A 19,273-nucleotide genomic window follows, 5' to 3' on the forward strand; every position below is an offset into this window, starting at 1 on the left:
TCGAAAAAGAGGTTTTTTTAAAAACCAAGGCAAAGTTTTTCTGATATCGGGCTGCAGCCTTTTTCCTCTGTACATTGTCCACAATTTCTGAGTTACAGGGGATGGGGAAAGAGGAGGAAGGACTCAATCTCCTGCTACAGCAGCTTTCCCCATCACACAAAACTGATGTGTAACTAACTCAGCCACAAGGATATGGGAAAGTTTTATTTATTAAAAAAAAAAAAAAAAAAAAAAAAAGTACTTCAAAATAAAAATGATAAGTACTGTATGGTAATATTGGAAGTATTTATATACATAGTTTTCTCTATCTTTTGTTGAAATGTCTCCTGGTCACTTGGTGGCACTTGGGGTCCCCTCTAGCGCCGTCAGCCCTGCTCCCCCCTTCCCCTCCCTGGCTCTCACGGCTCAGTAGACGGAGCTGTTCCTTATGCCACAGCACAGCACCATGCTCAGGATCATTTCGAAGATCTGTCAGGAGACACAGGGCACCAGTGAGGCACTGAGCAGGACCACTCAGGAGCTCTCCCCCCAATCCTGAGGTCCCCAACCCTGCTCGTGCCACGGACAAGGGCAGAGCTGCTGTGTCTCTGCTATCACTTTCAGCTCCAGATAAGATGATGCTCTCTCCACTCTTGCAGGCAGCAGGGCTGGGACACTGCAAGCCTCCTACCTGCCAGCTACACGTGCTTGGGGATCCCTTCAAGCATCACAGCCCAACCTCTGCACAGGCACTGGGTTCCCAGCCCACACCACTCACAGCTCACTGGGGAGCAAACCCCATGTGGCAAAGGAAGCAAATCCCCACTGCAGACCCCAGTGACAAAATACAGGGGCCTGAGAAACAAGGTTTGGGAGGGAGGGAGGGAAGGAGAAGGCTCAACAATGCTCTGTCTGCATTTAGGATGGGGTTGAAGGTGTTCCTGCTTTGCCATGCTTGCTGGGTGCCTGCCCTAATAGCCCAACCTCCCCAGGGAATGAGGAAGCCCTCAGTCTCGCTGCATCCCAAAGCAGCTGGCACTGTACCCTGAACCACAGGGGCATCTGGGGGAGAGGGATGGATCCAGCTCAGCTGGAACAGGATCAGGACACCCTGAGGCAGCTTTTACCCAGTCCCACAACACCAGGGCACGGTGCTTACCATGATCACAGCAACGACGATGGCAGCGATGCCGATCAGGTAGAGCTTCCCAGAAAACAGCTCATCAATTTTTTTGTGGCAGCTTGAGGACTGAAGCAGAGAAACACACAGGTCAGAGAGCCTGTTCTCCCCTTGCCATCTCCCAAAAACCAGGCAGGGCTGCATCCCCTTGGACCCGCTCACATTCCTGGGTCCTGGCTCCATGACTTCCCACCAGACTTCATCCCTCCCTGCCTGCCAGACCCCTCAAGCAGGAACAGCAAAGGAAGAACTGATGGGAACCTGGCATCCCTCTACACCAGCCCCAAATAAATGACATCTCTACCCTTCATCTCACTCCCAGTAAATCCCCAGATTTCCCTGGTAGTCAGCTGGGCTGCACTGAGTGAAGAGCAACCATGCCTACCTGAGTAAAAGTCTCCAGCAAGGACTCCTTCTTTGGGCAGAGGTCCTCTCTCCACAGGGGAGTGATAACTGATACTGCAGAATCAGGACCACAGCAGTTCAGCTACATGGAGAGAGGGAAAAAACCCCAAACAATCAAACAACAAAACCCAGCATTAGTAGACAACACTCACATAATGTTCTTCCCACCATTAAATAACCTTGAAACTACCCAAGGCTGAGGACACATCTTGAAGGAGGACACAAGGGAGAGGGAATAACCCTCCAAACTCAATTTTTTTCTTTCCATGCAATGCAGCTACTTCCTACAGTAATCCCAGATAGCTCTGGCATTGGTATCTTGGAGGTGAGTGAACCCAAGTCTCTCCAGAGATTTTGTTTCCTGCTGAGCAGAGGAAGCATCTAAGTTAGCTGCTCAGAGAAACATTTTTTCCTTCCATTGAATTTTACTTAAATCATAGGTGCTGAGGTAAATGAAAAAGAAGTAGAGCTTGGGCCAAACTTCCCAGTGCAGCATGAGGAACAGAATATTGAAGAAGGTGAAGCTTTGTTTCTTTATGTGTAAGAACAGCAGACTTGATAGGCAAAGACCTGTGTGCAGCAGCATCTGCTTCAGACCCTGGCTCATCCATTCATTTTCCAGCCCCCCATTTTTAATCCTCCTTCCTCCCACATTCTCATGTCCTCCATCTCCAAGAGGAGAGATTGTCCTCCTCCTCTCCTAGGGAGAGATTTCCATGTAAAGCTTGGAAAACAGGCAGCAAAATCCCAGTGCCGAGGACGCGGTTGATCCAGTTCGCTCCTAAGCATCAAAAAATCCAACATCCCTTTCATTCCCCACCTGAGGGCTTGGAGTTCAACTTCCTGCTTCTGCCTCAGGAGGATCAGGATGTGTGCAGTTGGAGCATCACAGAGTGGGGAGCTTGAGCACCAAGTTCTTACCGTTTCATGGAAGGTCTTTGCTACAGCTTTCGCGTTGCTCGACTCCGAGTCTGCCATCAGTGCTTGCTGAAATGCTTGGTCGTAGAACTGCTTCACATCTTTGGCTATCTAGGAAAGGCAAGGAAAAAAAGAACCCAAACCAACTCCCTTTAATCTGGAACAGAAGGATGAAAACCATCCCGCAGCTGTGCCTGAAGAGGAAGGGTTCCCTCTCATGGCGCTCATAGGTAGATGAGCAAATTTTCAATAGATTTGGACCTCATTTATTTGCACACTTGCAAATTTCCTGCCTTCCTCAGGGCTCAAGTCCCTCCAGCTGTGGCATAAGAGCAGCAAATTTAAGAACCTTATCTACCAGCTAGCAGCAATGCCATCCAAGTGCTCCACAAATTCTCTTTGGTAGGCAAAGACAGCCAAGGTCCAGAGGGTAAAAGACAAGATCCAAGATATCCTCCAGCCCATGAGGATTTGCTGCTGCACTCAGGAAAACAGAAACAGCTTGTTCTGAAACCACCCAACCCATGGAGACAAAAGCAAGCAGGCAACACATTTTCCACCAAGGCATTTTGGAAGGCAGGAGGAGGTGAGGTGTCCAAGCCAGGGTGTCCAGTAAGCACCTTGACTTACTGGTTGGCTTGGAGAGGATGGCAGAAAATTATGGGATACTGCACACTAAAGCCCAGTGAGCATCTTTGGGTGCTTTTAAATGAATGTCAAACTCTGGCTGGGTCCCTACCTGGAGCTGGGCACCCCCATCCTGGCAGTGGTTTTATGAGAAATCTCATCCCTACCTCTAGCTTTGCCACCTGGGCTGGTAAACTGCAGCCACCCATAGGGGTCTGCTTCAGAATGCAAAAAAAAGAACCCTCCTTTTCAGGGAAACTGGCCTTTTGGCTTCTCCACCTCCTCCAATAATTTGGGAAAGCCAGATTAAAGGAGGACATGCAAGAGAAGCAAAAGAAACAAATATAAGCAAGTATGAAAGGGAAAATGCTTTCCAGAACATCTGCTCTTGGCAGGGCAGGCTGAATTAGCACATGAAAAAAAAGAAACTGCAGCAAGAAGTAATGTGTTTTCAATCAATTATCCCAGCATTTCTCCATCACTCCTCAAAAAAGTTTGTTTTAGAGGGTGATGTTAGAATCATAGAATGTTCAGGGTTAGCAGGGACCTTTAGGATCATCCAGTTCCGACCCCCCTGCCATGGGCAGGGACACCTCCCACCAGCTCAAGTTGCTCAGAGCCCTGTCCAGCCTGACCTTAAAAACTTCCAGGGAAGTTTTCCAGGCTGCCACCAGGGCTTAAAAACTTCCAGGGAACTTCCAGGGCTGCCACCACCTCTCTAGGCAACCTGTGCCAGGGTCTCACCACCCTCGTGGGGAAGAACTTCTTCCTAACTTCCAATCTAAATCTCCCCTCTTGTAGTTTGGATCTATTCCCCCATGTCCTATCCCTCCCTGACATCCTAAAAAGTCCCTCCCCAGCTTTCCTGTAGCCCCTTCAGACACTGGAAGGCCACAATGAGGTCTCCTTGGAGCCTTCTCCTCTCCAGCCTGAATAACCCCAACTCCCTCAGTCTCTCTCCATAGCAGAGATGCTCCAGCCCTCTGATCATCCCCTGGCCCTGCTCTGGACTAAAACGTTTGCGTTTTGATACAGAGGAAAAAAAAATAAAACCAATCCTACCTCTTGCTTCCCCATCCTGTATCTAAAGCACCTCTGAGACGAGTCCCTCTTGGAGAGAGACTGCCTCCAGCTTTGGTGGGTAAAGCATTCTGTGCCCTGGTGACAGCAGAGTATTGTCCCCACGAGGGGACAGACTCCCCCCTGGGAGCAGCTCTTGGAATCATCACTCAGTGCTTCCCCTCTCAGCCTGGGTTTCTCCCAGGATGTCCCCCAAAGAGAAGCAAGCTCCCTGCCTTGTGAGTGAGGACTTCAACCAGCCCATTCATCATCGTGGCTGCCAAAACAGCCAAGGCAAACAGAATGCCACCACTTTCACCTGCAAAACTGATTTCAGGGGGAGAGCTCATCACTCTTGCCTTGGCAAATCCTAAATTACCAAGCTTCATGCTCTGATGGCTGAGCTCCTTCTCCCCAACCATGGGGTCCCTCCTTACTCAGGCATCCCTTTTTTTTTTGCTGTCTGTTCAGTTACACATCTTGGACTCTTCAGGATTCACAGAGTGAGGTCTGGAGGAGGCAGGGCCCCTCTGCAAAAGGGGAATCAGCTCACTGAAGTTGCTAGGAAACAGCACCCTGCCTGCACAATGAGAATTTCAGCCCCAGAGGAGTTTATTCTGGTGAAATCATGCTCTCTCCCTGGTGAATGACTACAAGGGTGTTCCCATTCACAGCCCAGCTGTGGTCATCTCTGCTCTCCATGCATGTGAAAGCTGAGCAAGCCACCACCTACTTACACAGCTGCCTTATAGCTCTTCATCAACTAAACAGATTTTCTACTCTGCCAGTCTCTAACTTTGACTTTGAGCCCAAGCAGTCCCCTTTTCTCCTCCAAACCCCTGAGTGATCAACACCCAGCCTGTTTCTTGCTGCAGGATGCCCATGGTGCCCATAGAGAGTCAAATAGAGACATTTCCTACTCTGCCAGTCTCTAACTTTGACTTTGACCCCAAGCAGTCCCTTTTTCTCCTCCAAACCCCTGAGTGATCAACACCCAGCCTGCTTCTTGCTGCAGGATGCCCATGGTGCCCATAGAGAGTCAAACAGAGACATTTCCTACTCTGCCAGTCTCTAACCTTGACTTTGAGCACAAGCAATCCCCTTTTCTCCTCCAAACCCCTGAGGGATCAACACCCAGCCTGCTGCTTGCTGCAGGATGCCCATGGTGCCCATCCACTGAGAGCTCTGCACTTTGAGACCAAGCTCCCTTGATCTGATCTAACCTCCAGCCAAGAGGAACTCATCCAGCCAGTCCCTTTCTACCCCTCCTGCATGCATGCACAGCATATTGAGCAGCAGCCAGCTCAGTCCTGGCAGGCCAGCAGCCCCAAGAGGGTTATCTGAGGCTGGCAAACAGGAGGAAGCATCCAGCCATCCCCTTGCTGCAGGCTCTGCCCACATGATATTCCCTCCATGGGCCACATGGCTGGGGTTGTTTGGCACCTGGGATGTGTGGGTGGTTTCCCTGCAGGATTCCATACAAAAACCAACTCAGACTGTGACTGACAGCAGCAAGGAGGAGACCCAAATGAGACAGGGCCATTTTTACTCTAGACATCACCCTACATTCCATCCGAGGGCAGCTGCTGCCATCAAGTGCTCCCATTGAAAGCTCCTCAGCCCAGCCAAGAGGAGTTAGGTGACCTGCCTGGATTGCACCTGGATCACATCCAAACCCACTGCCAGACTCATTTTGGGAGCAGCCTGTGAGCAAAACAGTTCTCCCCCAGCCCCCCCATCCCACAAACCCAGGTTTCAGTCATCTTACTTGGTCTTTGTTGACAAATCCCCAAATTCCAGCTGCAACTTCACAGGCAAACAGGATCACTAGGCAAGTGAAGAACTGCAAAGAGAAAAAAAAAAACAAAGAAGAGAGGGATGCTCAATGGACCTGGCTACAGCAAAGGCAGCAATGAGGTGGGTAGGGGTGTGGAGCAGCACTTCCACCCAGGAGATCTCTCTCATCCACGTGCTCAGCCCATCCACATTTTCCTATAACAGATCAGGTGCCACTCCACATCCAGACTTCCCACTGGGATGGCTAAGTGGGGATCAGCACAGCCTTTCCAACACAGACTGGCAGGGCTAAGGGTGCCCTGGACACCCCAAGACCCCCCTCTTTGTGCATCATTTGAGAATGTGCAACATTTCTCTTTGTGCATTTCTCTTTGTGCATCTGCAGGACCAGCCAGCCAAACTTCCTGCTCTCTTCCATTGGGTTTTCCAAGGATGGAAATTGCCAGTGCAGGGTTAAAAGCACATTTCAGCTGCTGAGGAGCTGTGGGGTGTGATTTATGGCCAGCTCACTCAGCATCCAAGAGCCCTGCAAGGCTACTGCAGTTTTTTGCATAAATACTAACACTGATGTTTTCCCACAGTCCTCCCCCTATTTGTGCAGCTCCAGAACTCCTCCCTGCCACCCCCCCCCCCCAAGCCTCTCCCCAGCTTTTTGTTCAGATCCCAGGAACATATTGTGATGGTTGATTTGTTGGACTGGGAATATGAAGCTGGGAAGCTCCTAAATCAGAGTCAAGTGGGAAGGCACCAGCAGGCATGCTCCACACCCAGCCAATGTTACCCCCGTGACATCTCCCTCAGTGACTTCTTCCTGGGAAAAACCCCAAACTGGGAGAGTTGCCATGGAAGTAAAGAAGCAAAAGAGGTGAATGCAGTCAGAGAAAGACAAAGTCACAGTATGGGGTGGGACAAAAGCCCCTGGATCCTGGGTAGTCTCTGTGTCAGACACATTTAGGACATTTTCTTCAACAATACAGCAAACCAAAGCTCTCAGAATGATTCCATGACCTGGCTCTCACATGCAAAAGCAAAGGGTTATCAGCAAAATGGAAAAGGGACTATTGACCTGACAGCAGGAAAGGACTTCCAACATCTCTGTCCAGTCCCTGAACAACAAACTCCTCCTTAACCATCCATCCATCCTTGATTCTCCAGAACATCTTTGGGGGACTGGGTGCCACATCCCCCCAAGGAATCACCTCGCCCTAAACCATGGGCATGATGCCACTGCAATTCTAATGGTAAGCACTAGGACTCATCCTTGCAGAAGTTACCCTCCAGTGAAGGATGCTTTGTTTATCCCAGATTTGGAGGTACAACTTCCTGCAAATTCAGTTTTTGAGCTGGCTGCAAAACCCCAGAGATGCAGCTTGATCCTATGGGAACGAGGCAGTGTCCCTGTGCCCAAACCCCTTCCTGGGGAGCAGCTCCCTTCTGCCTTCATCAGGTCTTACCAGTCAGCTCCCATGGGACCTTTGGCACAGGATTTTGATGGCACAGGATTTTGATGGCACAGGATTTTGATGGCAAAGGATTTTGATGGCACAGGATTTTGATGGCACAGGATTTTGGTGGCAAAGGATTTTGATGGCAAAGGATTTTGATGGCAAAGGATTTTGATGGCACAGGATTTTGATGGCACAGGATTTTGATGGCACAGGATTTTGATGGCACAGGATTTTGATGGCACAGGATTTTGATGGCAAAGGATTTTGATGGCAAAGGATTTTGATGGCAAAGGATTTTGATGGCAAAGGATTTTGATGGCACAGGATTTTGATGGCACAGGATGTTGATGGCACAGGATTTTGATGGCAAAGGATTTTGATGGCAAAGGATTTTGATGGCAAAGGATTTTGATGGCAAAGGATTTTCATGGCACAGGATTTTCATGGCACAGGATTTTGATGGCACAGGATTTTGATGGCAAAGGATTTTGATGGCAAAGGATTTTGATGGCAAAGGATTTTGATGGCAAAGGATTTTGATGGCACAGGATTTTGATGGCACAGGATGTTGATGGCACAGGATTTTGATGGCAAAGGATTTTGATGGCAAAGGATTTTGATGGCAAAGGATTTTGATGGCAAAGGATTTTCATGGCACAGGATTTTCATGGCACAGGATTTTGATGGCACAGCTCTTCCTGGTCCTTTCCCCTTTTGCAGTAATCCTATAGCCACTCCATCAGCTGGCTGGAGGAGAGGAGAGCAGCTGCTTTCTTCCAATACCCTAAGGATGCTGCCTGGAAGTGTCCTTGGAGCCTGGTGGGAGCCTTGGCCAGTGGAAGGCATCATCACAGGATGTCTCCAACCTTCTCTTGGCAAGCCAAGGTGTGAGCAAACATGGGCAGAGCAGAGCTGCCAGAGCTGCTAATTTCAGCCCAAGCAGACAGTTTCCCTGGTGAGCCTCAGGTACATTGTGCCATCTGCCCTTCTAATCCTCTTTCCAACTTCAAGGGGTAATTCAGGTCCTGCAATCACTTGCATTAACAAAAAAAAGTAATAATCCAAGGCTGCCAGCCCTCACCAAAACAACTCTTGTTGGATTTGTATGGGGGCTCCTCCTGTTCTCAGCAGCAGTGACAGTGCCTGCAAGCTCCTCCAGCACCTCCCATCCAGTGATGTTCAGGGTGCTTTATGGAGGTTTTCCCTCATTCCCTTCTTACTGGAAAACAGAAGTGACAAGAGGTGAAGCCACCTGTGAGAGCAAGAGGGAAAGCAGCTCCATTTCCCTCAGTCCCACTTGAATCCACACCTATGGGTCACTACACCACCAAGAATCCTCCAGCCTGACAAAGCCAAGTGCTGAAAAAGCCCTTCCAATTTTTTTTTTTTTTTTAATTTCTTTTTAATTTTTTTTTTTAATATTTTATTCCTCCGCTTTATTTCCTTTTGCATTGAATTTTAAGCTGAACCAGATGTAAGAAATGGCTTTAAATAAACGGGTCTCCCTTACCCTCAAGGCAAATGCTTTTGGTGTGGCTGCAGTTTATACAATTAAGGTCATCCTGTGCCAGGAATCTGGAGCTGCTGCCTCCCATCAAGGACGCCTGCAGCCCTTCAGTAATGCATTTTCCAGGATGTACCTAGACTTACTGTGGGAATTCTTTGCTGTTTCCTTGTCCAAACAGATAAAAATAGCAGATGATCCCTGAAAAAAGAACTGGAACTGCCACAGGCAGCCTTGCAGCAGAGTGGAAGGGGAAGTTGTGGGGGACAGAAGGTAAAGGAGATTTTGTGGGTGTCAGAAAGATAGCCAGACAATGGCAAGGAAAAAAAAGCATTTGGGGGGGATGGGGCACATATAACAGAGAAAATGAATCTCCAACAATCCTGCATCTCTTCTGCTTTGCTGCTGGCCTCTGCCTCTGAAGCAGAAGCAGCAGTTTGCAGAGCTCAGCCAGAGCTCCAGCAGGCTGGGCAGAGATGCTCTCTGCTAAATAACATTATCTTGCCCCTTTCAGAGGTCAGCAAGACCCCACCTCTGTGCTCACACAACCCCCCAGCCCTGCTTCTTGCAAAGGTCTCCCCAGCAAGGCAGGGAGGCAGAGCTGGGTGCTTCCCAGCACGGTGCCAAGTGGCATCCCCAATTTTGTGCCTCTTACCGTGCCCAGAAGGCACTGAGATTCCTGAATAGCACCATAGCATCCCAGGAACCCCACGAACATCATGACAGCTCCAACTGCAATCAGGATGTAGATTCCTGCAAGGAAAAGAGAGAGGGAAACACGTTTAATGCAGAGCTTCGTATGGCAGCATCCTAACTGGACATGGCCGTGGACCGTGCAGCTAATTAAGGCTAATTAAGGCCTGGGAGATCTGAGCAGAGGTAGAAGTAGACGTGGTAGAACAACACACCCACGTCAGACCTCCTGAAGCTGCTAACACTGAAAATTGGAAACCCCTTTGCCCTCAAAATCAGAGGTGACACCAAGGGCTGGAGCAGTCACAGGGTGAGGATGTAGGAGGCAAGGCAAAGGCTTAACAGCAGCCTCCAAGCTCCAAGCTAAGTTCCCATGGCATGGATAATGATTTAAATATTTAAGCAGGGGAGAGGAAAATTATTCATGTGTGTAGTTTTTAAAATAAACAAGAGGGCATATGGTTTATTTATATTAATCATCATATAAATATTTATCTGCCTTGAGCCAGTCTGGTTTTAGACCAGCCACAAAACTAAGGGGAAAGTACTATTTAAGCATTTAATTTAATACAATCTGGCTTTTGTTTGTTATAGGCTCTTCTGTACAGAGAAAAACACTTTTTCCTTCAACTTAACCAAATTTGCACAATCAACTTACTCCGTAACTACTTCAAAACTTGGAAACTAGGAAATGCCTCAGGACCCAGGCACTGAGTGGGCTGAGAAAACAAGGGAATGAAAGTTTTTTTCATCCAGGAAACAAGAGTTTAGTTCAAGGCTTAGGTCTGTTGCCACTGGTTATTACCCTGGTTTCACCTTGGTCAAATGCTACCAGTTTGGTTAAACTTATTTCCTTTTCCACAAACACAGCTCCCTCCTGATGTCTCCTGGTTAGTGCATTTTTGGTGAAGCAATATCCTCAAGTGTTGTGATTCTACTACTTTGCAAGTGAATCCTTCTTTCCATCCAAAAGCAACAGGAGACACGCAAAAAATAATCAAAGAAATAATAACAAATGTGGCAAGACTGCAGTCACCATTTTCACTGACAGTGAGGGGAAAAAAAAATCAGGATGAGGATAAATTTACATGGGGCATCCCAGAGGTAACAGCAAAACAGTGCTTGGGAGACAGATCTCTTCAATTAAATGTTTTTTTTTCTTTTGCTAAGAGTCAAAATGTTTTTCAACTTATTAATCAGCCTGTCAAGTCCCTTTTAGGAACAGCCCTGAACTATAAGCAGAGCTCTAGGTTACAACTGCTCGGACAATCCTGCCAGGTTTAAGGTTTTTCTTATCTTTGTAGCTGCTAATCTTCTGATAATTAAAAGTGCAAAGTCTAAAGGGCACGTAATGAGAGCAGAGTTAAACCTTCTCTATAAATAACAAACCAAACAGAGAGGTAGGAACAGTTTCAGCTCCTTTGCAATCCCCCTGTGGACACATCAAACTTGGGAAAGGATCAGCTTTGGCTCCTGCTTTTTCCCTCTTTTAAAACAAAGCAGAAATCCTCAGCACCCAAAAGGTAGGGGCCAGCTGGACCAGAGATGGTGAGGGACAGAAAACTGCAGCAACCTGACCCTGGGACCTCCTGGGACAGCAATTAAGGTGTTTTTTTTTTTTGGTTTTCCTGCAATAGCCACAGGGTTTATCCTGGTGGTTGGAGATGGGACCACTGGTGGCAGCAGGGCAGGGAGCCAGGGTGGCCAGGAGTGGGTTGGGGTCTGCAGAGGGGAGGGAAGTCCCAAAGGGGCTGGAGGTGATGGGAAGGCACCAATGCATCCTGCAAAATGAAAGCTGTGGGCTGGCTGCCTGCCAAGCTCCAGAGAGGCTGAGAGAGATTTTAGGACACATGACTGCTGTTTCAAGATACCATTAGTGGCCTTTCCAAAAGAAGCTCTGCTTATTGTCACCAGAACTATTGCTAAGGCCCCAGAACTGCTCCAGCTTGTACCAGCTGCTGGCTTGGATTTTCAACCTAAATTGCATCAGGTTTTTACATCTTACAGCCTCCACTGGAGAACTTTCCTCACAGGTCCCTCAGGGATAAGCAAAGTTGATTTTTTCCCATGAGTACAGCACCTCCTGACTTCTCCTGACGTGAGGGCAGCAGAGAAAGAAGACAAAGCTGGGCTGAGACCAAGTCATTTCAGGCTCTGAGAAGTCACCACTCATGTCACCACCATCATTCCTGGCAGATGAGTAAAAAGCAGCTGCAGCCCATCTAGAGACCAAGCAGCATGATGCTCGGGGACCCCAACCATCAGGTTACTCCCCCAGTTTGCCTATTTCAGATCCTTTTACTCCTCAGTTCTTCAAAATCAACACTGAAGGCAACTTCCAAGCTGACCAAATATAGCCAGGAGATCACAGAATCATAGAGCTGCCCAGGTTGGAAGAGACCTCAGATCCAAACTTTTTTGAGAAAGGGCACCTAGGTGAAACTATCTAGAACCATGTCCAATTTTATCTTGAAAAAAAGATGGGGACTCTACCATGGCCCAGGGGAGGCTGTTCCAGGGACTGTTCTGTAAAAAAAGTCTTATCCTGAGATCATCAGGAAAATATAAGAGCCACTGGGGGCTAGGAAGGCTTTGCTCTGAAAACTAGGAGATAAAAGCCCAGCAAGAACTTCAACTGATGGAGAAGACTCAGAAGGAATGGAGACATTTGCTGTTTTACAGGAATCCTCCAGAGTCCTCTGTATGTGGGATTTGTGCAGCTTCAAAAAAACAGAAAAAAAAACAACCCAAACCAAACCTGACCTGTTCAATTCCCACCCCAGCCAGGCTGTGCAAATTTTGGACAAGTGAGGTCCTGGCTTCCTGCTTCACCAATTCCTTCCCACAGCCAGCAAGAATTAAAGGAGGGAAGGGAGGAAGATGTGCACCAGTTTCCTGCCTGGAGCTCAGTGAGTGTGACCAGTGGGGTGGGAGCTGCAGGAATGTGAAGCAATGAGTGGCCTGAACTCTAAAAACCACAAAAAAACCCTGGAAGGTTTTTGGGATAAAGGCCAGCTTCGTTCCCAGGCACAAACAAGTGGCTGTTGTGGAGCTGCCTTTTGTTACAAGAGCACTCCAGCCTCCTGGGAAGCAACAGAGTGAGGACTCTGCTCCAGAGTTTATTTAAAAACAAGTACAAAATATTGAGTGCAACAACAGCAGCTTGGAAGGTGAATGCTAGGGGTGTTTCTCCATGGAAATGCCACGCTGAGGTCTGGAAAAGCAACCTAAGCACCCGACCACATGCTTTGGGTGGTGTCTGTTTTCCCACACCCATCCTTCCCCCTCCAGGGATGGGGCTGGGGTGGGGGGGGAAGGGAAAGGAGGGGACTGTCTGGCTCCAGACAGCTGGGGGGCTATTTCATGGCAATCACAGCCCAGATGGGAAGGACCAAGCCCTTTTCCCAGAAAGCAGCCTGACACATCTTAGCTTTCACTCTTGGCAGAGCATGGGGATGACAGCCAGAATGGGTTTGGGGCTCTGTCTGTGAGCAAGGCACCTGTCGTGCCCATCCTGAATGGCACATTCTCTGCTTTAAATCCAGAGGAGACTTCTCCCCAGCCCGAGGCTCCTCGTTATTTAAGCATCAGGGATGGGGTTAACTCCTGTCCAGGAGGGGAAACTTTTCAGCCAGGCAGCATCCGCTCCTTCAGGGCTCCACCCAAATTCTGGATGAGCAACACACCAGCTGCCTTCCCCTGCTCATTAGCATTGGAGCTTTCTCAGGGGTTTTAAACCAAGTAATGCTGCTTGCCATAACCCAAAAATAAGATGAGAGAGGCCTAAAATGCAAACCACAGAGCTTATTCATGCTGCTCCATCCAATGGCAGCAGGAGAGAACCCTGGGGACAACCAGAGTGGTTGCAACAGGGACAGTGAGCAAACCATCTCTGGGTACCATCTCAAGGTACAAATATGCCAAGGCATCCTTGAGCAACCTCATGCTGTGGTTTTTAATCCCAGGGCACAGTTCTTAGGTCAGAAAGCAGTGAAGTGGGATGCTACAGCTGGCACCCATGAAAGCAAACCCTGAGCTGCTCTGTCTTTGAGTTGGGAAAGTCACAGGAGCACATGGAGGGACAGGAACTGTCTGGAGTCCTCTTATCTTCCTTTTGAGATGGAGCCTTGAAACAGAAAGCTCTAGGAAAGAGAGCCAGCAAGCCTTAGTTTTGCCTCCTTGTTACAGAGAGATTCAGAGCCCCATCTGAAATCAAAGCAGGAGCACAGCAGCTGCCACAGGATTTCTGCTCAAGAGCATCAGGATGTAACTCATCAAAAAAAGCAGCAGCAATGGACCCAACATCATCCCCTTTCCCTGATAAAACCAAGGCACGTGCTGCTTTGGGATGCAGGGACCTCCCCTAAAGCTTTAACCACATGGAAAGCCCCTGAGCAGCCAAGCCAGGGGATGGACAGGCACTGCACTTCTCTCTGGATGGTGCTGAGTGGGAAAGAAAAAAAAGCAGCCAAAAGGCCAGCTTGGCTCCCAGCTCACACAGATGAGTGGCCATGGAGTGTCCTTTGCCTCCAGGGCAGGTAGGAAGCAGGATGCAGGGAAGGGAGAGGAAAAGGCAGGATTCACTGGCAGTACTCTGCATTAACCAGCATTGCGAAACCCATGTCCTGACCTTTTAGAAGTTAAAAAAAAAAGGTAGAAAAAGCACACTTAAAAAAAAATAAAGGAACTAATGAAAAATAAAAGGAGGAACAAGCACAGCAGAGTCCCTCTAAACCAAGAAGGGAGCAGGCCAGCCTCACCATCCCCACGGGCATCCCCAGGCAGCACCCGACCACCTCTCTCCCCATTTTGCTCCTCCCCCTGCAGCTTTAACTCATTAAGCTAATGCAAGCCACTCTCTTCCCCCAGGTCACCATAGAAATGTTTCCAAAAAGACAAAAATACCAAAAACCAACGAACAAAAACAAAAAAAAACCCCACAAGACCTACCCACCCCCCCCCCCAGCACCACCCCATGCATCCCAGGAAGCCTGGGCAGCTCTCCAATCCATGCTTGCCCTCCCCATGGGATGAGCTTTAAAAAGGGGCTGAGAGCAGAGGAAAGAGAGATTTTTGTGTTTACTCTCCCAACAGACAGACTCCCAGGGGGAGACTCTGCAGATCCAGGAGTTTTTTTAAGTCTTCAAGGGAAGGGAGGGCTCTGCTGCCTTCTCTGCTCCTGGCCTGGAGATGCTGGAGGGAGAGTTGGTACCAGCAGAGGGTGATGGGAGGAAGACTCCTTCCAACCCCACATCACCACTTTTGGAAGAACAACCATGCCCCAGCCCAAAAGATTTGGCCATGACATCCTTCCTGGGGGTGGGATACAGGCAGGGAGTGGAAAATCCTTCCAGGATGGGGTGAGAGGAAGAAAGGGGTGGCTCCAGCAGCCAGCCAGGGGGGTAAGGGCTCCTGGATGTGTCTGCCTGCCTGGTAGAGTTGGCTCAGGGCAAGAGCAGAAAGAAAAGAAAAAAAAAAAAAAAAGTTTTCTGGAAGATGACAAACTGGGAAGTCCCTCTGTTCTTCTCCACCCCCCTTCTGAAGAAAAACATTGCTGCTCCCTGGCTGCTAATGACTTCCAGATGGAGCAGCAGTGTCACAAAACATGGAGAGCTCTGTGGCTCACACGGGGAGATGATAGGATGTCCACAGCCCTTGCCTGCAAGAACAAGGCAAGAAGGAAGCAAAGGACATCCCTGTGTCAGAAAAGAGGTGGGAAAACCCCCAGAACAATGTTCTCATGCCTGCATAGCTCTACCCAAACAGACTCCACAGAGATGCCACAATTTCAGGTGCCACGATGCCAGAAATCCAAGGATTTCTTGTCTTCTACCCACCCAGGATATGCTGGAAGGAGACTTGAGGTTTGTGACAGCCCTGAGAGCTGGGAGGAACCACACTGCACTGGGAGGAACCACTCCAGCACTGGGATGGGTGCTGGTGATGTAGCACAGGAGCCCCAGCCTGGAATGTGCTGGCCCAGCCTCCAACACTTGAGGCTGACAGAGCCCAAAACCTGCTGGAGGATTTCTTGTGGACACTGCATGGCAATTTTTCAAAGGAAAAACTCTCAAAGTGATGGGTAGAAGCAGCCACCTTTGGCACGGATCCTCATAGCTAGCAAGGGGGGAAAAAAGGAGGAAGACAACTACTTATCTATAGTCCCCTAGATCTGAACCCAGAAATAACCTGATGGCAGAAATCTGTGGCCTTAAGTCATAACCAGTTGAGTCTGCAGAGGAAATAAATCACAGGAGTTGGTCACAGGGATGGTAACTGAAATCACTGTTTGGGTTTTTTAATAGAAGTTGAGTTCTATGATAAGAACACCCAGAAAAAGATTGTATTGCCAGCTATCTGGTGCAAGCCAGACACCTAAAGGGAAGTACTGACAAAATGTTCTCACTCCAAAGTATTATTTTTAAAAGAATTCCACTATTACTCAAGTGGTTGATCTGGCAGTGATCAGAGGAAAATGCAGAACCAGTAAATCTCAGCCTTTTTTATTTTTTTCCCTTTAAAGGACTAAATAATTAAATTATCCTTAACTACAAGTTTATTTCCAAGAGAGAAAAATGCACGTACCTCTTACTTAAAAAAAACCAACAATCCAAACACATGTATATGTGTTATTTTTAGATCACCCAATGCTCTCACTGTCATGCAAAGTTTGGTTTCCTCTCCCAAGCATGCAAGCCAGGCCACAGCTCACATCTCTGCCTCTAAGGCACACAGAGCCTTGGGGAACTGAGCACAAATGGGATGAGAGAAGAGCCCAGGGCTGACCCAGCATCTGCAGGGATTGCTGCAGCACCACACAAAAAAACCCTTTCTTTTTTGGCACAAGTGTTTACTACAGGTCCCAGAGATCAGGACTCTTGGAGTCTTCTCTTGCCCTTTCACCCCAAGTTTAGCAAAAGATGTGCTGCTGGCTCTAACCCCACAAGAGACAGAAGTTGTCACCACCTTTAAAAGATGGCCCTTACTTCCTGAGGGATGGAGACAGGGATGGGAGCATGAAAAGAAACAAAGAATTCCCCTGCTCTCTGCACTACTGGTTTCCAGTGCTTTTCCAACACACTGAAGCTCAACCCTCTCTGCAACAAAAAACACCCCTGTAAAAACCTGGCAATCTTATTTTTTTGTGCAAGCCTGCCCTGAAAAGGCTAAGTAAGAAAAAGGCTGCTGTTACATATAGAAGCCCCTTGCTTCTAAGCTTGTTTGGATGACAAACTGGGATGCTCTGCACTGCTGCTCACACCTGGGACCCATCAAGAGCATCCAAAGCATCCTCACATGCCATGGGAGGAAGCTCATGCAGGCATCCCAATCCCTCCCTGTGGATGCACACATCACTTCCTCCTCTCTGTGAGGGGTCAGACCCCCCTGAGGTTGGCAGAAACTTCAGGACAGGCTTTCAAAAAACCAGGAGGAGACTCAGGAAAGCTGATGGATGCCACACTGACCCCAGGGATGAGTGTGCAGATGTGACTGTGCTGCAGACTCAGCCGTCTGCTCGTTGCTGAGAAAGCCTTCAAAGCAGCCCTGGGCTTCCTGGCCTGTTCCTTCCAGCCCAGCCTACACTTAAAAAAAAAAAAAAAAAAAACAGCTTGAACTCATTCTCAGCACAGAAATGATCATCCAGGCTGTATTTATCTGGAGCAGGATGGTGAAGAGTGGGAGTGCACCTCTCCCAAGGAGCCCTGATCCCATTGTGCTCTGGGGAGAAGACATTGGCCAGCAGAGAATTTACTAATAAACCCCCCAAAAAAAACCCTTCACAGAAGCAATGTCAGTGCTCTCCTCACCCCCAAAGCTGCACAGAAAACCCCATCCCAGTTCTGGATTCCTTTGCACTTTTCCTGACTCTGGCCCCATTCCCAGGCCATGCTAATCAGAGCCACGGGTCGTGTCCCCCTGTCACTTGCTGTGGGCAGCTGGAGACAGATTTCCTATTTTGGGTCTGGCAGGAGAAAGCAAATCCCAGCTCATCCAGCTGCCACATCCTGCTCCAGCACTCAGGCAGCCTGGGAAGTGGGAAAATGTGAAATCCAGAGATGGGGACTGAAGGTAAACAAGAGCCACAGCTTCTGTCTCCACCCTGCTGAAAGCATCTCACCTACAGCTCCAGGCATCACAAAACCCAAATCCTTGAAGGATTTCCCCTAACACATCATCTTCCCCATCATCCCACGGAGATGGGGTAAATGCTCTTGCCTGGTCAAGACCCCCAGGGGGTTTTAAAACCAGTGACAAGGCAGCAGTAACTTCTTGTGGAGAGACCAGACCAGTCCATTTCATACTGGTACCCACAGAAATGGAGCATCCCAGCCTTTTCCCCACAGGCTCCCACAGCTCACTGAACCACAGAGTGGGTTTTGGGGTTTTTTTTGTTTAAAAAAGGTACTTTATGTCAATAAATATTTAAAAAACAGTAAAGCAGTTAGCATCCAACTTACTTATCAATGCCTTTAGCTATTCTGAAGGATGATTTCTGACCTATTAGTAACACTCTGCTTGGCCTCCTGACACAAAGGGCACTTCAGACTCATTGGGCAAGAAGCAAGAAGAGTTTTAACTTTTCCACTACAAATAAAGCAAATAAATGCATAGTAGACCACAAGCCTAGCTCAGATGAAGAGCAAGCATTTCCTCCTGCAGTCACAAAAGCAGAAAATCAGTGCTCCAGCTATCCCCATCCCTGATCCTTGCAGCACCAGAGTGGTTAAGCTGCCATTTGCCAGAGCATTGGGTCCAGAGCCAAAATGGAAGTGCCAAAAGCCTGGGCTGTAACAAGTGGTTAGGGGAATCAGATAGTTTGCAAGCTATGCTGAGGAAAAGCCCACAAAAAAAAAAAAAAAAAAAAAAGAGGTTGTTTCATACCCTCCCAAGCCAGCCCACAAGCCAACTCGTTGGCTGCAGTGCCAAATACCTTGTGGGAAAGCCCAGCCCCAGGAGCTCTCTCCTCCTGGGCTGGATGGGGGAGCAGGGGACCTTTGAGGGCTGCAAAACCTCTGGCTGCCTGTGGCCAGCTGGTTGCAGGGAAAAAAAAAATAAAAATAATCAAAGCAAGAACTGCTCCTCTCCTCCTGCTCCCTTGCAGAGCTGGGGAAGGGAACCCAAGCAGCTCCCCCCTTGCTGGCAGAAAATTCTGCAGTGGGGGAAGCTTGATCTGCAAATGAGATCTGCAACCAAGAGACCTGAGCTTGCTGAGCTGCAAACCTGCTTTTCTGAGGAGAAATATTTATTTATTTCTGCCTTCAACAGGCTGAATAAGCATCACACCCCCAGCACCCTGGTAGCTGCCTGCATCCCTGCATCCTCCCTCTCCTACTCCCCCAATGCCAACAAATCCCACACCCCAACCTTAATTATCTTCCTCTTAATTAATTAAGGCTTAAAAGTCTTCATTATTTTCTCCTGTAACACAAAGACACCTGGGATAACACCCTTCAAACAGAACAGCTCCAACTCTGGGGCAGAGAGGAAGACATAAAAAGAGAAGACACCAAAGTGCTGCTTCCCCACTCCTCCTCCTCATCAAATCCAAGCCCCACAGTGCACATTTTCCTCCTCCAACAGCTTTTATTCCTTCCCCCCCTGTCCTGCAGCCCCATGACAAAGTCTAGCTGGCCTTTAAAAGTCTCCTGACAGATCCTGGGA

General features: G+C 48.5%; 1 protein-coding gene across 1 annotated transcript in view; it reads right to left on the reverse strand.

Moving 5' to 3' along the window:
- Positions 1-221: 221 nt before the first annotated feature.
- Positions 222-19,273, reverse strand: part of CD81 (CD81 molecule) — a 30,822-nt gene continuing 11,770 nt past the window's right edge. The window contains exons 3-8 of the mRNA XM_071762213.1: positions 9,573-9,670; positions 5,937-6,011; positions 2,486-2,593; positions 1,545-1,646; positions 1,139-1,228; positions 222-468 (exon numbers count right to left, since the gene is read on the reverse strand). Of these exons, the coding sequence (XP_071618314.1) occupies positions 406-468; positions 1,139-1,228; positions 1,545-1,646; positions 2,486-2,593; positions 5,937-6,011; positions 9,573-9,670 (536 nt within the window). The 3' untranslated portion in view covers positions 222-405. The remainder of the gene's footprint in view (positions 469-1,138; positions 1,229-1,544; positions 1,647-2,485; positions 2,594-5,936; positions 6,012-9,572; positions 9,671-19,273) is intronic.

Source organism: Heliangelus exortis, chromosome 18, assembly GCF_036169615.1.
Source record: "Heliangelus exortis chromosome 18, bHelExo1.hap1, whole genome shotgun sequence".
In the NCBI taxonomy this organism is placed as follows: domain Eukaryota; kingdom Metazoa; phylum Chordata; class Aves; order Apodiformes; family Trochilidae; genus Heliangelus; species Heliangelus exortis.